Raw genomic sequence first — 27,386 nt, 5'->3', positions numbered from 1 at the left:
CAAGGCTTCGAGAGGCCCGTAGGCCCCGGAGCACCACGCTGCTAGAACCTGCGCGCTGGCTGTCGCGAGCCACCTGCTCTGCTGCCACAGCGGTGCCAAGCAGCGGCCGCGGTGCCTGCGGGGCTCTGCCTGGCCAGGTTCCTCCCCAGCACCCCCTCTGCAACCAGGTTGGAGCCAGGTGTGGGTTTTGCTCGCCCCCCCCAAGCTGCTGGCAGTAGAGCTAATCCAAAAGAAAACAGGAGACCTATCCGAAGCCATCCAAGTCCCAAAACAAACGTTAATCTTCCCTAGCCCCAGAGCATCACAGAAACTAAAACACTTAAACAACATTAGGTGAAGAAAACCATTTCATAGCCTCTGCCAAATTATACGCAAGGCAGGTGCGGGACAGTGCAACGTGGGTGTCCTATACTGACACATGCTTTCCCCTCAGTTCCCTGGACAGCACACAAAATATCTCTAAAACCGTATTTGACTACTGCAGTAGAGTAGATGATAGTCATCTGCTGTAGCAATTACAGTGGCAGATGTCCCACCATCTCGCTGGAACGGCCGCGTCATTGATTCGCACAGCAGAAGCCTGCTCAGGAGCAGGAGGAAGGCAGTCACAGACTCGGGCATTCTCGAGGCCGGGCTCCGTGCTGCCTCCCGCACCCCGCGGCTGCGCAGGGCTCCTGCGGCCGCCAGCCCCGTCCCCTCCGCACGGACACTGCTGGCAGCGTCCTGCGTTCTGCTCCAGCACAGCCTCGATGTTTCATCTGCTCCAGCATACGCCAAGGAGAGGCTCGGTATGGTGTCAGCCTTCATTAAGCTTGTCACTTAGCGGTGCTGTGTGAAGCTCCTACTGAAAATGCAAATAAACAAACAATTTGCTGCCTACACCAGACGTTTCACATGAAGTGGAAAGAGAGAAAAGGAGCAGGGTACTGGGAACTGCAGCAGCTCCCTGCAAGACACAAAAAGCATATATGTTATAATTTGCACCCCTTTCCTTTCAATCCTCTTTCCACAAGCACTCGCTCTTCGCAGAATAATCCCTGCAAGAAGCTTTCTTGCTTCTTGGACACCCTCGAGGGGCCCTGAGCTGGCCGCCTCACCAGGACTCGCCGTGGCTCAGCCGCTCTCCCCTGCAGGGCCTAGCACTCAGCAGCACAGTAAATCCCCCAAATGCAGGCCTGCAGGTAGGCAGAAGCTCAACCATGATTATTCCATCCCAAATCAGGTGCCACTCATCACAACCAGATTCCTTCACTCCCAGCCCTCCCTGCCATCCATCAAACTGCCTTCTGCATTGTGAAACCCTCTGGTATTTCCTGCATCACAAAGCTGGGAATTTGAAACTCTTTACTTGCCATGTTTGAGGGGGAACATTCCATTCCTTCTTCCCTGTGAAGAACTGATTCCATTTTACTCGGCTATTCAAACAAGAACTTTCTAAGATGATACAAAGATAACACATTCAGTGCTAACGCGAATTTAGTTATCTTTTTGTTGCAGTAAAACTAAGCCTCCTGTTCTTCCAGCTTCCCTGTTCTTCTGGATATGGCTCGCTCTCCTTCCTTGTTTATCCAAAAATCTCCAGCTAATTAGCCCCAGGAAATTTGGTGGGTCCCAAACTTGCAGGTGATAGCAAAGTCCAGGTAGGAAAAAAGCAGCTGATGCCTCTGGCACTTCCCTGAAGTGGAATTATTGGAAAATGCTTATCCCGACCTCACTCCTCTTAAGAGGCCGTCAAAACTCAACACCTACGTGGTGTTTCACTCAAGTGGTTCATGAGGCCTTTTTTTTGTTTTGTTTTTGATGGCATGAGGTACATTTTATATTTTTTCCATCTAGTCTTAAAGACTAACATCCACAGGCTGTAGAACTGACAGGCAACTGTCAGCAGCCGGCCCAAGCAAGGGGCTGGGAAGAGGCTGCAGCCCTTGTGCCCTGGGCAGGCAGCCTACGGCTCAGCCCTGCGAGGGGACGGGGAGCACATGGTGACGCTCACAGGCACAGCATGCCTCGCCACTTCTCTCACCAGCTTTCTTCTGAAGCTATTTCTACAGCCCTGGACAGGCTCTGACCTATAAAACGTTGCCCGAGGTATGAAACCTGTTGATACATACCAACCTTGTGAAGTATTTAGGGCATTTTCTTGGCCTCCAGTTTCCAGAGAACTGCCTGTCTCCGCGATTCTCCCCTTGTAGGCACCTGGCAGCAGTACTCACCTTCCTTTTGGTGCCACAGCATTCACTTCTCTCAACACAGATTGTCAATTTACCCCCCCGCTGCTGTTCATAATGAGATTAATTTCAACTCTTTAATACACAAGAGTCAAAGCTTGCAGTTATCCCCAGGAGTTTTTTTGGTTGCTTTTAATGCAATCCAAAAGTTACAACTTTCATTCCCTCTGACGATTATTTTTTCACCTCTATTTCATGTTAGTCTTTCCTTCATCCCCTGAAAGTAAGATGTTGCTTCAGCTGTATTACAGACAAGCCCAAATCTGAGGATCTTCCCTTACACTCTCTGCAGACAGTTTTCACAGAAGACTGGTAGGCAGACTGGCACAGGCTATGCCAGCATTGCTTTATCCTCATTATAACCTGTCATCCCACAGACTTGAGCATTAGCTAACTAGGATCAAGTTTTCACCTTCTACAGATGTGTAAGCTGCCATTAATTCATTATACAGAAATACCTCGAGCACGCAGAGTGAAGGGAATACCCCAATGCACTTAAGTAGGTAATTGCATAGAAAGCTGAAAAATAGGCAGATAATTTTGGAGGAATTTGTTTCGGTTCCGGAAAAAAAAATCTCAAAGGCAAGAAAGGACATCCAGTACCTAGTCATGTTCTAGGTCATCAAAAACCCTACAAACCCCATACAAAGGTTTTTCACTGGAAGGAATTGCATCAGACTCCCTCCTACTCACAGAACGCTGTAGATCAAACTTCCTGCAAGCTTCTTACAAAAGTAGCGCTAAATATAGCCTCTGTAATGGAAGATTTGTAAATTGCTATGAAAACGTACACAGCTTTACTGATACTCTCCAGGGCATAAGAAACAATTACCAAGTTCACCCAGAGACTATTGTATAGTAGTTAATTGGAGCAAAGAACTCAAAAGCCCTGCCCTCCCTCCCCACCCCCCAAAAAAATACTCTAGGAGAATTAATACATAAGATGCAAAGATCCTTGTACTCTAAAGCAGAAATACTTCAATTATACAGCATCAAAAACGCTGCTGTAAAAGCAGCCCCTGATGCTTGCACAGGAAAGCCAGCTTCCTGGCTTCTAGGTTTGGCATCTGTTTGACCATTTCAAGACTAATTATTTACTTGTCCTCCATAAAACCTAAATTAATTCACAAAAAAAAAAAACACAAGAAACTAGTATTCTATATCTTGTGCCCCTCACATCTGAGGTTAGTCCTGGGGAACATATTTTATTTTTGTTGCAGAAATGACCTGAGAAAGTTGTACATTGATTTGGTTTATATGCTGTTAGAAAATGTAACTACCAATTTGACAAATGATAACCTACAGCTACAAATATTAACATACGGTCTGTTCAGCAGTCACTACTCTCTTTATTGCTTAAAAAGAAAAAACCAGAGCAAAACCCACGGCGTGCCAGAGCAACACCTGCATTGTGAATAAAAAAGTAAAACCACTACTATTCAACGACACCCTCTTTATTCAAAAATATATATCTATGAGACATTTCAGAATATACTGCTGTCACAAATAGCAGCCTATATGTCTAAATTCCTAAATCAATTAATATACAGATTTAAACTTTTGTTAAAAAAGGACGCACCTCAGGGAAATCTGTTTTAACCTTGAGAGAATGTTAACCCACTTCACCAGAGGCCCTTTGCCCCAAAAGTAAAACAAATAAAATTAAAAACCATGAGACTTCTTTTAAATTAAGCAAAATAAAACACACACATATATTTGGAAAAAAAATCAAAACATTTCAATTAAAAAAAGAAAAAAAAAGACATACAACTTTCTCACACGAGATCTGCCCAAAAAAACAGCATGAGATGTCAACACGTCTACATTTTTTTTTATAACAGCTTTTTTTTTTTTTCTGTCTTATAATGGACACATTCAATCCATAGTCAAAACAATAACTGGTTAAAACAATCTCAGGGTAACTCCATGAGTTGATACAGGATAGAAATTAATCTTTTTGTTTGGGTTTGATTTGGGGGGGGGGGGTTGTTGTTTTTTGGCAAAAGCAAAAAGAATATACAGTGCTTTATCTAAATATTGTTTGGACCATAAATGGTTTTATGATCAAACCAATTCATGGAAAAAATAGTTTTGCCACTAGAAAATTTCCTGTAAACTAAAAAGAAAAGCACGTTTCTTGGCTGGGCAGTATGGATGCAAGAAGTTTCTTTTTTTAAAAGAAAGAAAAGAGGGACAGTGAAGTGTCGGTAAGAAAAAGCACATGAGCTTTTTAACAATTAAATGATCAAAAATGTATTATTTGCTTTAACTGAATGCTGAATAGGCGACTGAATACCCTGTAAAATAAATTAATGCGAACACAGAACAAGATTTGCATTTCTGTAGGTTTCCTCTCATGTCTTTGAGAACAGCAGCTTAAGACTATAGGGAGGCACAAACACAGCACATCACTTTGACTAATTTCAGCCTCTGTGTTACAGAGCCTGTGTTGTCAGATCAAGTGTTTCCAGAAGCTTAAGGTGTTTTAGAGTGACAGATAAATTTAAGCAGAATTGTTATCCAAATTGGAATGCTTTTCAGTGATCAGAATCCAGCTTGATAGACCTAACACACAAACCGAAATTTAACTACATCCATGGCAGCTAAAACGTTAGCTAGCAAGTTAATGGAATTAAGAGTATTTTAAATTTTCTTTTCCCCCTAGTATTAAAATCAACTCACAATAATCTGTGACACAAAATTAAGTACATCCTAATATCTACATGCATGGACATGGCACATGTGCATGCAGGGTATGTGCATATATATGGGTCTGTTTTCTATATAAATATTTATAACACATTTAACTTCTGTTCATCAAATAAAATCACTAAAGCTACAGAGAGCAGACAGTGCCTGTCACTGGAATATCACCAGTTGCAGTCCACCATTCTAACCTCTCAGGTAAACCAAAGCTTCTGTGACCATTTACGTTTGTGTAATGAAGAAGAAAAATGTGGTATAAATCTAAGGTAGCTAGAACAAAATCTACTTCCACTCTTGTTTAGGTAATATCCAGTTCTGCATTGCTCAGCAGAGTGTAAATTATGAAGCTCTCTAATTCACAAAGAAAAGCTGTTTATTTTTATTGCCTGTGGTGAGTTTCAATTTATGTTCATGCCAAATAGGCACTACCTTTTATGTCAGGCCTAAAACAGTATGAAGAACTGTAGATTTAAGAAAAATATTTCTGTGCTATTGTTCAGTAGATGCCTTCATCTTTCACTGACATGGTACAGTACCTGCATACACACACACACACACGCACCCCTATGAAGCCCACTAGCCACTCTACTGCTTTCAGATATGAGGTTCAGAAACCCAACTAAAACAGACAAGACATTCGGAAATAATACAATACTTTTACAGAGAAAAATGTTATATGGTCAACATTTCCTTGAAAACTTTCCAGATATATACGTACATGATTCTCATGACTTTTGTGGGGGTAACAAGTGCTAAGAGCAAACAAACTAAAGGAGTATGGAAAAAACATGAAAAAGGTTTGCCTATATGGACTGTCCCCACTCCCTTCAGAGCTCACAAAAGCTCGCTCTTTATCCTCCCCTCAGTGTGAGCCAGTGTACACAGAGAGAGTGTGAGCACGAGCAGCCAAGAGGTTCAAAGCAGGGTCTGCAAGTTCCTTCCTACGGTAGATCTTGGAAGACTGGATTTCAAGCCAACACCAGTCTTCTTACTTTTGCTGGTAATAATGGAAACTGGGGGACATCATTTGTTCTAGTCTGTTGAAAACAGGTCACCAGCAGATGGCAGAGGTGCCAGACCTCCTGTGACATTGGGCAGCAGTGACAGATCTGGAAGGCTCTGGATGTGGGATTTCAGCTCCTTGCGGACCTGGGTTACCCGAGCAAGCTTCTGTTTATATTCCTGAGGAAACGAAGAGAGAAGAGACCAAAAATTAAAAACAAAGTTAATTTACAGTGTTTTTAGCTAAGCATGGCACACCTAGCATCTGCACCCAAATTCATAACCTGGTATCAACGGGAAGTCCACAAGCTTTGGCATCCCAGAACCCTTATTCTTGATGTGTTACTTCAACAGAAAGCATGTAAAGGCTCAAAAATTTGCACCCACTGGGGCCTGGTAGAATATTTGATAGAACTGTCATTATATAGCTGCTCTATTCTTATGTTCTTCCCAGACAACTGACTTTTGCCCACAGCCAAAGGAGCAACACAGACATACCGCTGCTCAGATACATCCTACTGACAAAGGCAGCAGGATGAGGAATACCAGAGGTATTACTATTATGCTGAAATGCTCCCCCCTCCAACTTGATCAATTTTGAATATTCAGATAATCAGATCTTCTATTTTCAGTCATTAAATCTAAAACATTTGTTGTGAAATACGGTCTCTTCTTGCCATCAGATAGAAGACTCACGTTAGCAACCACAACGGCTCTAGCATTAGACTGGCACGTTAGCAAACAACACAGAAATAAATGTATGATCACAAAATGTAAATCAGAGAAAGATATGTGCACACTAGGTTAAAACCAAGCAAAATATACTCGCCAAAGTTTTCAGAATTCTACTACAAAGAGAGAAAAGCAGTAAGTTAAAGACCCCTGACAAAACTTGCAAGCATTTTTTTTTTTCCACAAACAAGGTTTGGATTGAACATTCAAACTCCCATTTTACATCCAGTGCTCCTCACTGTTTTTATAAACAACCTGGACACAGGACCCAAATGCACACTAAGCAAGTTTGTGGATGATGCTGAATTAGGAGGAGCTGTTGACTCCCTCGAGAGTAGAGAGGGCTTGCAGAGAGATCTTGATAGATTAGAATGCCAGGCAATCACCAACCGCAGGAAGTTCAACGGAGCAAGTGGTGAATTCTGCACCTGGGACGGGACAGCCCTGGGTCTATGTTCAGACTGGGGAACAAGAGGCTGGAGAGCAGCCCCACGGAAAGGGATCTGGGGGCTCCGTCAGGCAGTGAGCTGCAGGGGTGGCACCCCGGGACAAGGACATAAAGCTGTTAGAGAGGGACAGGACCCGAGGGAACGGCACGGAGCTGCGGCAGGGGAGGGTCAGGTGGGTGTCAGGGGAAGGTTCTGCACCCAGAGGTGGTCGGGCACCAAACAGGCTCCCCAGGTGACAGCACCGAGCTGCCAGAGTTCAAGGAGCGTTTGGACAGCGCTCAGACACGGGGTCTGGTTTTGGGTGGTCCTGTGCGGAGCCAGGAGTGGGACTTGGTGATCCTGGGGGGTCTGTTCCAACTCAGGACATTCTATGGTTCTATGAAATTTCTACCTATTCTCAGAAGTCTCTACAATCTAAAAGAAACCAGATAACAGTGATCTGTATTTCATAATGAGAAGACAGAGGAAGAGTTTGGACCCTGAAAATGAAAGAAAGTATGTTACCTTGTTAAATTATGTTTAAAGGCAGTTTAAGAACAGGCAAACACATACTCAAGTTATCAAATACAGAATCACAATTAAAGATTGATATTTGTATCATTTTCAAAGTTCTGAAATATTTTGAGTTATGTAAGTGTTTGGAATCACAAAAAACAGCTCTTTAAATAATTAAAACAACAGTATTACGTCATTTCTTCTCGAATGCACCAGCTTTTACTTGATTAGGCATGTCATTTGGCAGGGGGCATCCCCAAAATGCAGGAAACAATGAAACTAAGAAAAAAGTACATAAAATGTTTCCATAAAGCCAGTTGTAGCATTAACATACTTTATTTCTTAGTTATTTGGCAAAGAGAAGCCAGTTTACCAGAGAACAAAATTTCATCTTTGAAGATCAAATAAAACTAGGTGCACATTTAATCAAAACGTCTTTCTGAAGGGTTTACAACTTTAATCCAATCTTTCTAACCTTCTCAATGATGGAAATTCTCTTCACCTCCTCCCAAATATCAAAGCGAGCAGATCCTGCAGGGTTACAAGCAATGAGTTTACATTCTCTTTGTTTCATTACTTTGAATTAGAATAGTGAGAAGCAAAACCGATTGCAACAACTCAGAATACACCTGGAATGGCTATGTAAATACATTCTGTAAATTCCCAGCCAGCCCCACATAAGAATATCCTTTAACAGCCTATTTCAAACCTATATCCTACCAGAAATACCTTCTTACTTTGAACAGTCTTTAATACATATGATGACAAAAAAAATCAAGTCACCTTGAAAACCACATCTGTGCGATTCTACCTTACGAGTTGATTAATGCAGTTGTTAACTAGTCTACACGAAAGCTTTGGTTAAAGCAGGAAGGCCTAAATCCTTTCAAGAAAAACAAACTCACAAGAAAGTAGTAGCACCAGCCTCAAATACATTAAACACTGGCTCAGGAAAAAGGTCACTACATTCAGGAATGGGAACAACGTTCTAAGGGAGTAATCCAGGAATCAAGATTTCCTAGCAGAGATGAACACTTGCTGGACAGATCTGATACACACCACAGACTGCGTTCTGAGAACTGTCTCCTATGTGCTTAACACTTTCCATCTACTCTGGTACCGAAACGTGCTGACAACCGCAGAGCGGCGAAGGAGAGCGGCTGGGGAGCACCCCTGGGCCAGGGGCTGCTGACTGAGCTGAAGCACCTGGGAGGAACAGAGCAGGCACAAGGCAATGACCTAAAGGCAGGGTGTCAGAGACAGAGCCCAGACGCAGCCATTGCTTCTGGACAGCTGCTCGCTGAGGTCCCTCTGCGACATGGAAGAAATGCTACCAGCAAGATGTTATCCTGGATCCTGTTATCTCCGTAGGCAGAGCAAGGCACGCTCATCTGCATTTGCCATTTGTCATCTTCAGGAGCACGCGTAAGAAGCAGGGACACGTAACCTCCTTTCAGGCTCACGGGCTTTTCTTTTTCCACAACCCAAGTCGCGGCCAGATTCTGCAACACAGACTCTGGAAGCAAGTTTAAATTCAGCCACCTTACATGACATGCTTTGAAACTGCACATTGCAGATTTCTGCATAAAGTCCACCTAGCCTATAAACCCCACCCAAAAATGAAGTGCACTTAGAAGAAATCGCTGCTTTCTGAGGTCTTAGTTTGTCCTCCATGAGTCTAGCTAACTGCCTTGCTGCGTAGTAGGCTTTTATTAAGATTAATAGTATTTGGATGCTGTTTGCCTTTTTTAGGCAAAATAATGAGATCTTTGCTGTGAGCAGGACTTTGATACAGAAAATCTGGCACTGCGCTACATGAATGCCTTCACTAATCAACACTCCCTTTCAGTATGCTGGATTCTACATCCCCACTGTCCAAGTGAATTAGATGCTCAGTCCTTGAAACAATCACAAAATCAGAATTAAACACCCCTGAATGAACCTGAGGGAAGCGTTTCATTCAAAAGCCGCCTTACTAGAACACTACAAAACTGGCTCATATCAACATGACAGAAAAAAAAAAAAAACAGCATTTTCCACATCAGTTATAACCAACCAAACCTCACAGAATGCAAATTTTAAAGGGCTTGTCTGCAAGCAGAGGAGACATGATTTTGCCTCGTACGGAAACCCTACGGTCCTAGGGACAGAAGCAGTCTTAGTCAAAAGAAGGTAGCTGACAAGCATTTACACAAAAATCAAGAGAGAAAAGAACAGGAAACAAAACATGAATTACCCATAAACTTGCTTATTTCTATCCGAATCCAACTGCACAGCAGTGAGAGATGAGACACATTTAAGGTCTGATCCAGAGCCCAAGGTCCTCAGGCACAGTTTGTCTGGACACTACGAAACAGCCCTCCCTTCTCATCCCACACCCACACCCATGACCGTGGCTCACAGCTCGGAGTACCGACACACCGTCAGTCACTCCTGACCACGTTACCCAGGCAGTTCAGTTCCACCAACTCTAGCACAACGCTGCCTGGGTGTTCCTCTGCACTGCCCTCTCGCCCCAGCAGGGTGCAGAGCAGGGGACCTCTCTGCTGCCTGGCTCCCACAGCCACCTCCTGCTCCTCGCATGGATGCCAGATGCTGACACCCGTTTCCCGGTCAAAAAACTAAAACTTCGACATTTGTTCCCCGCATAGACCACTGAAATTAATACACCACAGCCCAAAATTCTTGTCTGCGAGGAAACAAAGACGTGGCAACAGTGACAAGCAACAAAAACCTAAGCACTGGAAGCAATACGACAATAAATTGCATATTAACCTGCAGAACTAAAATATATTCCAAGAAAGCTGTTGTGCAGGGTAGTCCAGAGAACCCTGAGACTGCTGAGGTACTTCACCCTTCAGAGGTCCATTAGCAAAGAGGATTTGGAAATTCACGTGGGCGCAGCTCAAACACCTCAAAGATGCCTTGAAACCATGACCATTAAGAAAAGCCCAAAACTAAGAACACCCACAGCTCTAAGCAAGATTTTAAGTCACAATTTTTCTGGTGTAGTGAACTATCAAAAATATTCCTCTAAACTGGATTTTAAATACGCTATGTTACACTATGTTCTTTTATATTTATATTTCTATGTATACACACATACACCCCCCTATATACCACGGCATGTTCCTCACTTCACCTTTTTTTTTTTTTTTTTTTTTTTTACAAACACAGGCACAGAAGACATGTGGAAGGCCTGCAGAAAAAAAAAAACAACTCAGCACCACTGGCTGCAAGCCAAAGTAAGAATTCTGAATGCACATGCTCCTCTCTCCTTTTTTCCTTCTCCCCATAAGACTGAAATACCCATCTTCGCCTACTCTGAATTTTCTATTGTCAGCAGTTATTTCAACTAACCACCAGGCTTCCAGGATTTGCCATGTTCTAGCACTACTTTCACTTGAATCTTCCAGTCCCATCTATTTAGTTGACTTAATTTCAGTCATTTGGTACAGCATCATGGGAGTGCTCTCAGATCTCCCCCACATTTCAGCTCTTACACAAACTGATTCCCTGGATTTTTTCTATTTGCCTGCCATGCATTTACAAAGAATGCACCAACTTCATTTTTCCCTTATTCTCCAATCAAATCACCACAATCTTTTTTCAATAAAGCAACCCTAATTATTACACTTCCAAGTTTTCAGCTGCACCCTGGAAATCGCTATCTCAAAAGCAGAGTTCGTATGTAAGTTATGACCTCCAGGCTCTGCCTTAGATTTCTCCCTTCAAACTACCAGTGTTTCTTAGTGCTATGCTGGTTCGACCCTTACTCATGGTAGTCTTCATCTATGCTGCAGAGTGATTCATTGTCCAAGACCACCTTGCTCAGCATACTGTCCTTTGATAATCAGCTTTGCTACAACTGATGACAAGAGCTCTGCATCTCAGCGTTTTGGCATCACACAGTATTTTCAGCACTAGCTCAGTAGGCATAAACATACTGAGTTTATGTATATGCTTTGAGAATTTGCTGTGTTTCGTGAGGGATAGCATTAACAGGATTAGTGAACGACTGCAGCTCTTTATACAGCAAAAGCTGCTTTTCAATAGATAAGGATTACCTACCTTCTTTACTATCACAGTGAAAGACTTCACTGTGCATGCAAATAGAATGCAAGCAATATCCACGGTGATTTTTGAATCAGGCACTTACATACCTTAAAATAAAACCCTGAGTCACATTAACACCAGAAACCCCCATTCCCCAACTAGCAGCCCTGACTAGATTTGGATAGTGAAGTAAACAATCCACTTTCTATCTGAAAGTGCTGTCTCATTCGAGAGTTAGGAAACTTACTTCACAAGAAGCAAAACTTACAGTCAATAGCACCAAAGATTCTGGGAAAGATATCTTGAGAGCAAGCCATTCAGTAAGAAGATATTTAAAATTAGAACGTTTTAAATTATTTCCTTATTTCAGCCTTTCCTTAAAAAAATGTTTGGGGTTTTAATACACTCCCTAATTGCTGCAAGAATTTTGGTACTTCTATTAAAATGCTTATTAGTGCTACAAAGAAAAATCCAGGCCCTTATCAATTGCGTTTCCGTGAGAACATCAAACAAAACTGATAAGTAGATATGGCCTGCCACATCTGTAACCAACACTTTCCGTTATTTATTAACCCTCCACCACTCAAGAACAACAGAGTGCTTTAATCAGGCAATATGCCTCAGCTAAGATATGAGATTTGACATGAATTGTGCCCTCATGCTGAATAAATACTGGAGTTGCATTTCTTGCAAAGAATTTTAGACTTCTACAGTACTAAGACCACCTTGTTTCAGCAGAATGACAGACTATCCGAACGATTTAATAAAATCATTCTTTAGTTTCCAACATAGTAAAAAATGTGTTTTTACTCAAAAGGGTACAAGCAACCCATCCCGTTACCACCCACAGGATTATTCCTATCAACAAAGCAGCTTGCTCAGGGAACTGCTAAATTTTCAGGATTCCATTTCTGCCTCTGCCAGAGTTACGGTTTTCAAATAACAACAGCACCAACTTACCAACAGCACATTTTCAAAAACAAACAAAAACCAACAATTTCAGGTTGTGCACTAGAGAGTTTAACATTGTACCAAGCCAACTCAAATGTATGTACAGATTGTTTAGGGCTTTTGAAAACATTGCTGCGCATTAGGTTGCCATTTGCCTTTAAAAAAATAAACAGCAATATGTAGCACATTTTCATTTATGTATATAAAAATAAAAAAGTTTCTATTAGCCAGGTGTCCTCCTTTCAGCAAGGAAATAAAACTGACCCAAGATTTCCACTAGTATTCAGCAAATCTGTGCCAAAAAGTATTTGTTTTTATGGCATCTTTCTTATCTGTGTCTGAAAGTGCCTTTTAATATCTCAATCATAAGACAGATGCTACAGTTGAAGAAATTCAAGCTAACAGAATTATTAACCATCAACTCTAATTCTGAATACAGCATCAGCACTTGTTTGGCTGATTTGGAAAAAATGTTGCTCTGGAAAAGCAATGTTCACAGTCATAAGACATTCAGAAACTGTATAACCACACATGACAAAGAATACATTCAAAATGAAGTTTACCTCGGAACAATGTTGCCTAGCTGTTACAGAATTAGGTTTGTCATGACAGTAAACAGAACTTGCAATTGCTACACAGTCTCCTTCCAGAAGACTTTGTCCTCTACAGCAACTCATGTCCCACCCAGCAACAGCTGTTCCTAATAATCAGCAGCCGACAGTGTAGAGGAAGCCCTTAATGTGTCGCCAAGGGGCAGTTTAACAGATGGTAGAGTGACATACAACCAAAATCATTAATTAAACTTCCATACTAGTCCCAGGGTGCAGTGCTGAAAGAACTTCCTCTGAGAAAGAGCATTCAGATAAAATGTCTGTCAGCTGCAGCCTGTGCACGCTCACTCTAGGGCTTGTAGCTGATGGCCAGGTCCAGCCAGAGCAGTCCCATTTTTAGTTTCATGCCCTCTTTACTCAAGAGAGCTGCGGCAGGAAATGCAAGTCATCATCCTTTGGTATCAGCCCAATTTATATTCTACCATAGAAGCTGTAGGTAAAAGCGTCTGTTAAAGACTGGAAGAGCTTGCTTAAACTGCGCCTCTTTTGTCAAGTCGAGGCTAGGAAGGCAGATGAAGAGCATGCAGTCATAAGGAAAATAAACAACACACCAACCAAAAAAACAGCTGATTACGGCAAAGATCTTGGCTTCTTGGGAATGGGGGTTTCATTTGGAAAGGGGGATTTCATTAAAAAATTAATATACCTGAAAGAAAAGCACTGTTAAATGAGCCTACTTTTCTTGATCGGTTTTTAAAGTTCTGGGCCTCCCAAAGTCGATGTGTAGTAAAACATTAATAGTGTGAACATCAGAACCAATATGTTTTCTTCAGAGTTTTCACACCACTTTCCTCCCAGTTTTACTCCAAATGGAAACATAACACCTACAATTATCATCCTTTAGATACACACATACATTTGGAGTCAACTGGGACTATTTGGTGAGACAATCGGCTTGCTGGCGCTGGTTTAACCCGTACTCACTTCTAGTTTCTTCTCCTTCTCTGTCAATACATCCTTCTGATTCTGCGTGTACTCGATCAGCATGCGTGCCAGCTGGCGCCGGTCCTCCAGCTCTGCTGCCAGCCGGCCATTGTACTCCGCTAGTAACAGACATGCTTCATCCACAGTCTTCGAAAGACGTTCGGCTGCCTCTTTGTCTACATGAAAAAGTGTTTGGTAATTTAGAGGACAAAGTTAAAACCTTCTGTCTTTGGAAGAAGGGCCACAATTCACCAACAACACGCACATTAACATTTCATTCAAACACACTTCTGGCTTGATAGGAAAATAAGAGTTCTAATCACAGGGGATATAAAGGAAATGGGCAGGACTAGAAACTCAAGAATGGTGGGTTTCAGACACTGATGCAATCAGGTGCATCTTGCAGAGATGTCAATGATATGGGGTGGGGAAAAGCTATGAAGTTATTCTCTATAACCAGGTTAATTAAACGCTTCAGGCTGTACTTCTGGAAATTAAATGAGATGGTATGCACATTTTAATTCCTCTTTTCTCTGAATAACTCCTAATGAGTCAATACAAGCAAACATACGAATTGCACACCACTCTTCACTGTTGGGACACAGTAAGATTATATTATAAAGGACTGAAAAAGTGACAGTTCATAATGAGTTCTGAATTAAACTACTTCCAGGAATAAAGTCAAATCAGTTCAAGATTACTTTTCAAATAAAATTGCAAAAGTCAGTTTAAATAAAGACTGACTAAATAAAGACTTATGGGAGTAGTGAGTTTCCTTTTCTGTAACAATCAGTGAGTATGTGTACACTAGGATAGTCTGATAACACTCAAGAATATTTATTTAACAGTCAAGGTGTTCAATATCAAACACATCCATTTGAGAACTCGGGCCATATTTCCCTTACATTCTTGCAAAATGCTGTTGATGTTCTCCGAGCACAAAAATCTTGGTCCATGCAGGAAAAAAAAATTAGATAAGCTTCATTTAAAATCCTATGAAGTAAAATCAAAAGCCATTAATTACCCAAAGAACTACAAAACAAGGACATAAAAGCAGAAGTTTGCTCCCTGTATACTGTAATTCTTTAGAAATCAAAGATTTTCTTACAGTTATTCTTTGGATCCATTGCTCTTCCAGTTTCATACCTGTAATTTTCTCCAGTAATGAAACGTCTTGAACTTCCTGAGGCAGGGAAGCAATTTTTTGCCGCACTGTTGCGTCTCCTGATGCTGCATTTTCCAAGTCTTGTAGGGCTTTGATCAAATCCTCAGTCTACAAGGCAAGTTAGCTAACATTAAAACCAGGTTTACTGCTCTGCCATTTCCTGTGCATGTAGCCACTCCATGTGAAGTCACCTACTTTTAAAACCAACCATTTTCAGAATATTTTTTGCAAGTGACTTTTAAACAGGTACTTCCTTAAAGAGAGGATATTCACTAAGTTTACAATATTCTAGCGTTTAGTGACATGCATAATTGGAGTAGGATCATCTTTTTCAAGATTCTGCAGTGGAAAACCTCTCATTCTAATTAAGAGCAGTGACCATTCAAGACATAGCCTAGAAGTACACCATCAGGCCAGTTTGAGGAACAACCACCTGACTTTCGTGTAGCATGAAATGTGGACTATTTCTGTTAGCCGAACATCTTTTTGACACTCTCTTAAACTGGCTGGAGCATAAATGCACCTTGTTGTTAACTTCCACAGGTGCATTACAACTTGGAAAAACACAGCTTTGTATCAGTCCAAGTAAAACTGTGTCAAATGCCTACAGCTACAAGTTTTAGAATTTCGTAACTGGTTACTAACCAGAACTACAGCTACAATGAAAGACATCGCTGTTAAAGCACACTTCATACTGTCCCTGTTTTGCAAAGACATCACTATCCTCATTTAGCAGAACTGGCTCCTTGGAAGCACGCTACACTCCACTGTATCCCTCAATTTCAGTTCTCAACTGTTTTAATGCATTGAGAAAAACATCAGTTTAAATGAATACACTCAAAAAATATCCTAGTTTAAAAAGAACATGGATGAGGACAGCATTAAGAGCACCTCCCCTGACCCAACATATCTCCTCTATGCTCTGGAATGGTGGGGGGAAGATTCCATAAGCAGAAATAAAAAGCACTCCATTTCTTTGTTTAATAGGAGGTTTTTGGATTTGGAATGCCTGCCCTGTAAACAACACTGATGTTTAAACAGCTTTTCAATAGTTAGTTTGAAAAACTAATAAAAACATTGAAAAAAATTAAATAAATATTTATGGGAGTCTTACAGTTTCATCTGAACATTAGAGTCCGTTGCCTAATAGTTACTACTAATTTGCAAACTACTAATGCTTTCCAACAGTAACAAATACAATGTTTATCATCAAAAGAAACCATAAGCTGTAATGCATCTGGAGGTAAAAACAACAAAAAACACTCGCTCATTTCTTTGACAACCATGATTTATTTTTATTTTTCAAAGTTTACAGTCTACCAGATGGACGGTGTAATTTCTTGCATCCTTCTCAAATAGGACAAAGATTTAACATATGTTCATTTTGCAGCCGTAAATGGTCAGAATGATCCTCTCATTCCTATTATTTCCACACCACTAATAAGTCAGCCTCAAAAAAGTCTTCAAAATTGATTTTCCTAACCAACTTCCATAAAAATCTATCGAAGGTTGAGCTTTTTAATACACACCTGGAGAGATATGTCCTACCCACCCCACCCCCAAAAAAAAAACGTTCTGTGTTACAGCTTTGGCTTTGAGAGATTGCACTCTGATCTTAGAAATAATTAAAAATATAGTTTGTTCTACCACCAGTCCTTTGAGATTCTTTACTGGCAGCAATATTCAGACCTTAGTTTGGACTACATGAAATCACTCAGAACTGGCAGTTTCAACATGAAAAAAGAATCTGTTCCATGTCACACTGATGTCTCAACCCCCAACAGAACTTCTCCATTAAACATTTTACTTGTTGGCAGCTCCACCTGGTGGTGGTACCACACAGGAGGTGGCTCTCAGAACTTCTCCCACTGTCCACCCCGTCCTACATACCAGCAGTGGCCCAGCACTAGGGTCTTGGGGTGAATAGCTCCCAGGGTAATCATCATCTTCCTCCTCTTGTATTTGCTGAAAAGTCCGCTTTAAAGACTTCTTCTCCTCTGCAACTAAAGACACACATAAGCAACTCATTTGGACACGAGATCTGCCCACCGTAACCATCTCTACTTCAAATAAGCTGTACCAGGTGCTCTGATGATAAGGCTCCTCTAAAGTGAAAGATGACCACGGATGGACTCTAACATTGGCATCATACTCCAAATAATCAAATAAAAAACAGCAAGAAAAGGCTGTTTTTGCCCACACAGGTATCTCTGTGCATGCATGTACTCTAACTACAAGGATACAGTCTTCATATCAGTATGCACTGTACACAGCTTTGTGTCTTCTACAGTGGAAGTAGGAAAGACAAGTAAATGTCCTAACTTGTCAGTAAATGGCAGGTCTTCAACGCTGCTCGGATTCCCTGGTTAATACCCTGCATGCAGGTAAGGATTTTCTACCAGTAGAAATGAAGCAAGGATCTAGGATACATATGGACAGAAGAATTTCAAGTTGTTTTTTGCACCAAGCATATGCTTGCTGTAGTCCCACAATGAACTGAATAGCTGCTGGTTATTCAACCTTTTGCTCTTCCATCAAAATAGACTTCAGAACAGCTTTGTCAAACTAAAGCTCTGTAGCATGGTGTGACAGCAGCAGCAGTTATGGACTGAGCATGAACCAGTCTCCAAGGCAACCCATAACACTTCAGAAATAAATTCCATAAAGCAAGACAAAGTATGAATGAACCTTAGTATACTGCATCTTAGCTTGAAAGAGAAGACAGTTTATTTAATGAGTCAGAAGTCTTAACACAGCCTTTGATCCAGTTACAGAGCCTTCAGAAGACAGACCATTGTCCAGACTTGCCACCACAATTCGTAAGAGTTGGGGTAAATTGGAAAAAAAAAAAAAGCTGAGTCCTGAGAACATCTCTTGAACGGAATCAAATCTCACCAGGATAATCACAGAGTTAAAGAGAAACAATCTGTATACACTTTGAACCACAGAAAGATCTGAGATCACTTAATTCAACACGAAATCAGTCTGCCTAGATATTAAGGAAGCATAGAAAGGTGCCTTTAATGCCAAATTTTGTGTGCCTTGTCATGTGGGACATATATCTGAAAAACATTACTTTAATGGAGGGAAAGTCAAAGGAAATCCTGCTCGTGTGAAAAAGGTGAATGACCTTCATGAGGCAAATATAAATGCATCCGTTAGAGAACATATTAACTGTTTTCTGTGGTTCTTTACCGTCCATTGAGTTATCTTCAACCAAATTAATTTTTAATGTATGCTAGAGCAAAGCTACCTAGGCTAGAAAAACCAACCAGTCTAACTACTGTGTGCGTACAACTGATGAAGAGTGCTTGGTAATATGGCCAACAAGCAAGATACCAGATTCACAAGAGAAATGGCTGTTGGCCAGATGCACAGAGCTGAACAGAAGATGTGCAGACAGCAAAACGGGCAAACAGAATACATGAAGTTACACAGCCCAGTGCAATGTGCCGTCAGTACTTACACACACTTACAAGTGCACTTGTATGCACTTAGCACAAAGTAATTAACCAACAGAAGATAAACACACGATAACCAATATAGGAACGCATGACCACAGAGAGCACAGAAGAGAAAACATGAATGAGAATTGGGATTCAAATTGCTGAAGAACTGTTCCTGCTGTGCTGCCAGCTGTCCTACCACAAGACAACTTTATGCTCGCTTATGACTAACAGAGGATCAGGCAGTCCATTGAATTCTCTGTCTCGATGAGATCAAACGAGTTTGATTGGAAAGACTTTGCAGCAGAAGATAGGTGCACAAACACCTGCAGTCCTATGCGCCAGCAGCCAGCGTGCCCAAAAAACAGCCGCTCCCCGAGCATGCGAACGGCAGCCAAGGGACTCGGCAGCCGGAGGAACAAGGAGCCCAGAGCGAGCAGGCACTTTGGAGCAGAAGTTGCATGAGGCCGATGTGGACTGTGTCATCCCTGGCACCGGTAAACATGGGCAGCAGAAGACCTCCCTGAAGAATCCTGCAAACACCATCTCTATTCCTTAAAAATAGGAAAAAAAATCTATTTTCAAACTCACGAGCACACGGTAGAAAGGGACCACTGAAATATAATTTACGTCTGGCATCCTGTTCTAACGTACCCTGCCTGGGTGGCAGTCAAAAATCTACTAGCCAGAAGTAATTTAACCGCTGCTACACATCTGAAAGAGCCTGTCAAATCCAACAAGAGAAGAGGAAAGAAACATTAAGAGCATCTAAAACTGATCAGAATTCAACAGTGGTATATAACAGCTTCTGAAACAACCAAAATACCCTCGGAGAAGATGGACAGCTTCCTCCAGGAAAATCAAGAAAACGCTCCTGACACTGACATAAAAAAGATAAAGAAGCCACTACTAGAGTGGAAGTCAGCTTTCCTGCTTCCTTTGGGGTCTTCTTCACAGTTCAGAAATTGAACTGCTCCCTAAAAGCCTTCAAAGAGTAAAGCACCTTTTTTCTCCACAACAACTGACAACTGCTGACATAACAGCTTTGCAGTGAAATGCCAGCTTGTTGTTGATCTTGTTGCTGCTGCACTGTCAGGAGCATCCAGAGAGAATCGTAAGGATATTTCTCCACTGACTGACTTTTCAGTCTTCAAACTGCATCTGGTGGCTTGAGAAGATGTATAGTGTCAAATACTTTAGTGATAAAGTGAGTTTTCCTATAAGCTGGCAAAGGGGGAGATCTTCCCATCTAGGGTCTTCACCGTGTTTTCATTTCTTGCCACTAGTTTTAGTTGTAAAGAAGCTTCTTTGATTTGACTCCAGGATCAAATTCACGGTAAAGAGGAACTGACTGTGGAATCTGTGTACATGTATTCACAAGGAGAACTAGGAAGTTCAAACTTTGTTCTAATAAAAACATTAATGTTACGTTTGCTTGGGCTTTTTTTTAATCTCAAGGTGATATAAAATGAACACATTGTCTTTACTCATGAGCACTTGGTTAAGTTCACTTCCTCATTCAAGAAGCAGCCAAACAACCTGTAAGGAACTCCTGACGTAAGTAATGCATTTCTCTGGAGGGAACTACACAAGGGGTTCAGATTTTTTATTAAAAAAAAATCAAGCAGCCCTTAATTTACACGACTTATCTGTCTCAGCTACGCCACGTGACTTTTCTGACAGTTAAGCATACAGCTATACGACAAGTTGCATGAGCAGAAAATTGTCTACAGGCAAACACACACAGTGACCCCACTAAATCAGATACTCAGTTCCTAGAACAGGCAAATTTGTAAAACAGGAGGGTTCTACTTCCAAATTTCTATAGATAACTGTTTACTTAAATTCAGCTGTTTTGCCTTTCAAGAGCTTTGTTTGCATGTTGGCAGAGCTATCATCCTCAATCTGCATAACCAAAAAACCCTCCCAAAGCTGTAACTAAAACAAAACTTTTGTAATTTTTAGGTTCTAAATTCCAGGAATTTGGAAACTCAGGCAAGATCCAAGAAACCTTGTATGAAAGACACGCTTTTGGAAAGCAATTTAGGACAAAACATCAAATACAACAACTACAATAAACAGTCTTCCTAAAGAAAACAGAAGACCATCACAGAACACCAGAAGATGCAAAATAAAAGAAACCTAATGGTCCAGTATACCTTCCAACTATTCTAACCCATTTTTTTCCTTGCAAGCATCGCTGCTGGCTCCCCTCTGATGTTTTTCTCCGTATTTTAGTATGGGTCTTACTTCCTATGCCTGAATTTGCAATATAAGCGCAGACATCACAGATGGGTAGCAGTTCAGTTCTGTGTTACACGGTGGCATTCCTACATCAGAGCACATTCAAGGACTTCCTTCATCTGCTTATTACAATGACAGTGAAAAGAGAACGCCAGCTATATAGATAATATTACCTAAAGGATTTTGCATCAAACCTCTAGAGACCTAGTTTTCCCATGCTTTAAGATAAATGGGTTCTTCTTCTCTTCCCTACTCCTTGTAAAAAGAAACCTTCCAATAAAAATGAGATTAATGAGAAAGCAAATTCAAGCTTGATGAACACACTGAGAGTTGAAAACAAAATACCAGTATTCAGAAAGTTTGTTTCCATGTATATGCATATTTCCTTAAGTAACCTGAAGGACTACGGAACGGTAGTAAGCTGTACCAATGAAAAGTAAAAACTGGGGAATACAACGATTAGAGAGAGCTGGTGCTGTCACCTCTTCCCCTCTCTTAACGGCCAGCTTCATTATTCATTAAATCAATTCTGTTCTGCAGCAGGTATCCAGCAAGTGCCTCCAGCTGACACCATACACACATTTATCTGAGGCCCTGCTACTACTCAAGCAAGCAGTGGGTTGCACCATCGAAACATGCACCAAGCTTTAAGGATGTCTTTCCTCACTGATACAGGACTCTGCTTTAGTTTGGCAAGTTATAACAAGTTATAACCCCAAGTGTAACTGGTGCTCTGAACGCAAAGCAGAGCCAGCCATCCTCTTCTGAAAGCAGCACCTGCCGACCCAATAACGTAAGACACTGCAATATGAAAAACACAGAACTATCTGCATACGCTTGTTGCCATGTGTTAGGCTGAAGAAGAGAGTGCTCCTTCTCATAACACCACATACTCTTAAGGTGCTTCAAAATTTTAACAGCATAGCCTTGCACCAATCTAAAGACACTAATACTAAGTATTTCTAAGCGACATCTCCTTGGATGAACACAAAAAGAGGAAGTCAGAAGGGTTCTGGAGGAGTGGTACACCATCATTTTCCACTTCTATGATAAACATTATGTCTGTAAAACAAGACATCATTTGTCACTCACTGACGTTCGCCTGTTTGAAAGCAGAATAGAGTAACCGCAAAGCCTTTTGCAACATAGGCAGCTGACCGCCAGACAAAAACCAGTTCATCTTAGAAAGCCATAAAAATCCCTTATGAAAACAGATCTTACGATTATGAAGCTAACTTTAAAACATGCCAGTCAAAACAAAGAAAAAAAGTCAGGAGAACCCCAAGTTTTTAAATTAAGAAAAAAAATGAATTTTTTTATTTTTTTTTTTTACACTACGAATTGACAAGACGACTGCAATATTCACACTCCTGGGAAGCCTGAGCTGGTCTCTCAAGTAGAACACTGTACATTAATGTCTCCGATTACCCAGACAAAAACCTAAGATCCTTGCCAAGTCTAAGTGTGCACAAAGCAGTTCTGCATTTTCATTGTTTCCCCCAAAGTTCCGTTACACTCGGTGTGAGCCTGATTTTGCATCAACACCTTTAAGTTCTGAGGCTAACAGTACAGGGCTGACTGATGCCATCAGCCGATGACACTGAGCACCAGTTCACTGCCGATTCACCTGGCAGTCGCCGCTGTGCTTCTTGGACACGTATCATGTTGTTTAACTAAAAAAAGCGTAATTTACCTAGGTACCTTAATAAATCAACAGTTTCAAACCCTCAGATAATCAGTTTAAAAGGAATTCAGGAACCTAGGCTCTGTCCTTCCACAACAACCAGCTGTCTTATGCATTGCACACAGACAACAGGAAAAAAACACAACATGACCTACTTCATTTACAGACCATACACGTCCCAGCCCTCCAGAACACGCTGCCCCTCTCCTATCACCAGGACAGAGGCGCGTGTGGCAGGTCGCGTCCGCCCCACTGTCCTGACACCGAAGGGACAATCCCTTCGGCTGGGTCAGTCAGTCCTCCCAGCACTTGGGAAAAAGGAAGCAATACTTTCTGAACGTAATACTTAAACTACATTAAGTTGGAAGGTCTCTGTTGTAAGCTGCTAAAGCACCCATTCAGTAATTTTGCCTCAAGAAGCATGTTAAAAAAACACAACTGCAGCCTCAGACGTATGTCTCCATATTCAGCCTGCATTATTACCAACCTCGGCAAAAGGCTTAGACTTATCTTCCCTGTTTTCACCAGGAACAGCCTAGAAGTACTTTACCAATAACTGTCTCACAAAGTACAGTACCTCTGCGTGGAGCTGAGCAAAATTTGGTCAAAGCAACAGTCTGATTCAGGCTAACGTGAAGACAATGACACCATCGTTAACTGCAGAGTAGACAAATATTCTCTTGACCAGAACACTTAATTTTTAATGACGCTCATCTTCCACAGTTTAGGCACCATGCTGCTGCTCCCTGCTTTTCGTTAGGGTACTACTCGTTAAATATTGTCAGTGCTACAGAAGAAGTATGAAAGTATAGTAACCACAAGAAGCTTGCATTGCATGAGACAGATATGAGAAACTGAATACTAAGGGTATAACCACAATGTTCTAACGATGTTAAATGATGAAAAATTATTATGTTTTCTCCAAATGACTTCAGCTGGTAAAAGAAAAAAATAGACCTGACAAGCTTCTGGGCATATATTCCAGCTTTCATGTATTCTATTATAATTCAGCAAGGGCTTTTTAATAAAACTATGTGATATTAAAAATTAATATAATAATGAAAGCACTAACACAATATTGAATAAACCAGTATAATAACCCCGCTGACTACTCTCAGACACTTAGAATAGAACAACATTAACTCTCAGGGTAGACACAACAGTTCTGTGCAACCTACCTACTTCTTTTCACATCAGAAGACAGCCCTGGCATATTCTGTCTGCATGTGCAGAGGCAGAAGTTACTTGATGTTAAGCTTACTGCCAGTCACAAGGAAACACACCTGCAAACTGGAACAACAGGCCTGACAAAATCAGGCTTCTCTCAAGACAATCCTGAAGAATCTCCATGACCAGCTCTGCCAATAACTCAACCACAGTAGCCCAGAGCTTAACGCCTCACTGCTACTCTTTCAGTAAAGCATATACCAATTAAAGAATAAATAAATAAATAAATAAATAAAGCAGTAAAATACTCAACAAGAACAGTACACGTTTACCTTTCGTTTGGGGGCTATTGGAGTCTTCCATAGAAAGCTTCAGTTGTTGTATGAACTCGCTGCCATACACACTCCTTTCTTGCCAAATGTTAAGCAATCGTTCCAAGGGCTTTTTGCAGCCCTCATCTGCTTCTCTGTTCAAAGATTAGAAAATAGTTATAGTTCAGCTGAAAAACATACAGAGTACTTTTAAGAGAGCATCTTCCAAGCTAGCATCTGCATCCATTGCAGTATTTGCATGTACAAGAGAGATTCTCTCGTTGTCTGAGTCAAACTGTGTAAAACACATTTGTGACCATTTTCCCCTTTTACTGGAACCAAAGACAGCCTGAACGTGCCTCACATTCCCTCCCCAGCATGTGGGCAGACGTTTTGAAGGAAGAAATTTGCTATCTTTCAGACCTGCAAGAAGAGCTATAAAACATCTCCAAGTTGACACGTATACAGTTCGGAGTATTAAACTTTAAACAGTTGTTTCAGTCAGTAACATCCCAATTAAAAGGCAGGTTGTTTGGATCATTAGGCACTTAAATGCACTCGTCTAGCACACTGAAAGTCAGCCAGCCATCCAGAGCAGCATACCACTAAACGCAAAGAACATTAAAGTTGTTTAGTTGTGATAATAAGAATTATCATGCTATTTAGAGAAAATTTTAACTAAGCGATAGTTTCTCTTTGATAGGATAGCTGCATCCCTTCTTCCCTTTTAGGGATAAATTCTTCCTTCCCCTAACAAGGAGGCCAATGATCAGACAACCATTAAAACAAGTAATACAAAAAAAGAAACTATGCTCAAGCCAGAATACTGAGGAGGATGCTGTGACCTAAAATACCAGCTCTGTTTTAAAGTCTTCCAGCAACGGGGCATTCATTCATTGAGAGGCTCCAAAAAACAGATGCAACTATTCAGTTTCGCTACCCATGCACAGAGCTGCTAGATCTTTTGGCAACAGTTAAAATAAAGTATATAGAAGTCACACCCAAAGAATGTCCGTATGTCAAATCAGTGCCTCACAACGTTACAAGTTTCCCCAAAGAGAAATATTACCACTAAACAGTTCCTAGGTGCAAAGCAGCCTGAACCTAGTCTTTACTAGAGACAAGGTTTAAACATCCCTGATATTTAAGAACATCCCTGATATTTAAAAACCCAATTGCATTAAGCTTTGCGTAACAAGAATGCAAATCGCTAGAGAGAAAAGTTGAAGAAATACGTAACACAACCACATACCTGGCAACATGAGAAAAAGCATCCACAAGAACAGATTCAAATTCCCTAGTAAATTCGGGACCCTTCCTCTTACTGTTCTGGATGACATCATTTGCTAGATATAGGAAAGTGAGCTTCCTACTTGATTTTGCTGGAGGGAAAAAAAAAGGAGAGAGATTACATTTACTTCTCACTTTTACCTGAAGTCATTAATATGATTTTCAAAGTTGCTTACACGGTTTTAGCCTAAAAAACAAAGGTCAAAATACTTCCATTTTACTATGGCAAGTCAGAGGCTTTCAAGTCAAGTAGCTGTTGATCTCTCAACTTCTGCTGCCTTTTTCCTCTAATTGATTTATAAAGTAATTACGAGCTTAACGCTTTTTGGACGCAACACCTCGACTCTGAAGATAACTGGAATAATTAAATTTTGAACACTTAAAGATTAAAATGAGCTGTTCTAACCTACCAACAAATCAACGCAACAGACATTTTTTATTACTTAGCTCCAGGGACAAAAAAAAAAGTATAGAATTGCTTAATTCAGAACAGAATGAAATTGCATAAAACACTATTGCAGAGACTTAAGTGTTTTTTCTAGACAACACTCTGCAGTACTAACATCCCGCTTCCTCCTTATTCCCTAACTTCCCTCGTCTTACCACCACCAGACCCTATTTCCCCACGGGCAGAAGCCACAGGAGACCCCGTTCCCCAGAGCACAACGACCAAGAACACGCACGCCTGAGAGACAATAAGAGCCCTTAACTCCACAGCAGGCCCCACTGAGATCTTTCAAAAAGTCACTTGATTTAAGTGGCACCAATTAACAAACAGGTAGAAATTAGCCCGACCTGGGCCTCCCATAGCACGATATGCCCCAGGGGCTAACGCTGCTGGCTGCGATGCCTGAGCTCGTGTCACAGCTCCCCTCAGGGAGAGGGGAAACCAAAGCGACACCAGCACCTTCCCAGCCGCACGGGGAGCTCTTTGGGGAGTTACCAGCAGCTAGGGTAGGAAACGAAGTTAATCTCCGAGGTAAGCCAGCGCGGAGCGCTTCTGGGTGACACCACCAGCTCGTAACCGCTCCCCGCTGACCGCTTTTACTTCGCTTAACCCTGACTTCCTTAGCGCAGCTCTATAATGGCTAAATAACGTAGATCTAAAGAAAAACACGGAACCAAAGGCTAAGACCGCCACCAAAACACGCGAGTTACCCGAGGGCGCCGAGCACCGCGCAGCCCTCGCGTTGGGCCCGGCGGGGCAGGACCCCGGCCCCCAGCCCCGGTTCCCGGTTCCCCCTCCCGCTGACCGGCCGGGCCTGCCCCGGCTCCCCCCCGCTCACACCGGGCGGCCCGGCCCGGCCCGGCCCCGCTCCCCGCCCACCTTTGCGGAGCTCCCGGTGCCAGACGGAGACGATGGGCCCGGCGTGCTTGCGGTGGTGGATGAGCCACAGCGACAGCGTCTGCACGCTCTGCTGCGAGTTGCTCAGCTCCGACAGCTTCTTCTCCAGCGCCGACTCGGAGAAGGACGACATGGCGGCGGCGGCGGCCGGCCCCGCGCGGGGCTGCTCGGCCCGGGGGGGGGGGGGGCGCGACGCGGCCTCACCGAGCCCCGAGCCGCCGCCACAAGATGGCGGCCCGGCCCCTCACCGCGCGGGGTCAGAGGGCGCCGAGCTACGGGGCGCCGCGAGGAAAGCGCCGCCCGGGCTGGGAGGGGTCGGGGGAGAGCAGGGCGCATGCGCGGCCTCGCGGGCTGCACCCCGTCCCGCTGTGACAGGCGGCGCGTGCGCAGTGCGAGCGGCCGCGACTCTTCTGGCGGCCCTGTCCCCGCCGGGCCCCTTCGGGCGCTTTGTGGCGCTGAGGGCCCGGGCCGCCCGCGTCACTTCCCGCACGCGGGGAGCGGGGAGCGGGGAGGCGCCCGGCGGGGCCCGGGGCCGGCGGCGGCGGCGGCGGCACCCGCGGGCCTGGCCCCGATCCCGATC

General features: G+C 42.4%; 1 protein-coding gene across 3 annotated transcripts; it reads right to left on the bottom strand.

The window, feature by feature from the left end:
* Positions 1–3,661: 3,661 nt before the first annotated feature.
* Positions 3,662–27,111, bottom strand: RPRD1B (regulation of nuclear pre-mRNA domain containing 1B). Of its 3 annotated transcripts, XM_035567133.2 has the most exons (8): positions 26,789–27,057; positions 25,424–25,553; positions 24,193–24,326; positions 17,210–17,322; positions 15,301–15,427; positions 14,155–14,330; positions 8,088–8,143; positions 6,033–6,116 (listed from the first exon to the last, which is right to left on the bottom strand). In XM_035567133.2, exons 1-7 carry the CDS (start codon positions 26,937–26,939, stop codon positions 8,111–8,113), a joined length of 864 nt encoding a protein of 287 aa, XP_035423026.1. In that variant the 5' UTR covers positions 26,940–27,057; the 3' UTR covers positions 6,033–6,116; positions 8,088–8,110. The 3 variants fall into 3 exon arrangements, with proteins under 3 accessions (XP_035423025.1, XP_035423024.1, XP_035423026.1); XM_035567132.2 differs by lacking the exon at positions 8,088–8,143 and having other exon boundaries at positions 3,662–6,116; positions 17,210–17,316; positions 26,789–27,111; XM_035567131.2 differs by lacking the exon at positions 8,088–8,143 and having other exon boundaries at positions 3,662–6,116; positions 26,789–27,108.
* Positions 27,112–27,386: the final 275 nt, after the last annotated feature.

The sequence above is a fragment of the Cygnus atratus genome, chromosome 16 (genome assembly GCF_013377495.2).
Source record: "Cygnus atratus isolate AKBS03 ecotype Queensland, Australia chromosome 16, CAtr_DNAZoo_HiC_assembly, whole genome shotgun sequence".
Lineage (NCBI taxonomy): Eukaryota > Metazoa > Chordata > Aves > Anseriformes > Anatidae > Cygnus > Cygnus atratus.
The sequence above is the reverse complement of the archived record's forward strand: the minus strand, read 5'-3'. Positions and strand labels throughout refer to the sequence as shown.

Coding starts and splice junctions, on each gene's coding strand:
- RPRD1B (XM_035567131.2), bottom strand. CDS start 26,939: ATGTCGTCCTTCTCCGAGTCGGCGCTGGAGAAGAAGCTGTCGGAGCTG. Junction 15,428..17,209: donor CTAGTGCTGGGCCACTGCTG/GTATGTAGGACG, acceptor CTTGCCTTGTAG/ACTGAGGATTTGATCAAAGC. Junction 14,331..15,300: donor ATTACTGGAGAAAATTACAG/GTATGAAACTGG, acceptor TTTTTCATGTAG/ACAAAGAGGCAGCCGAACGT.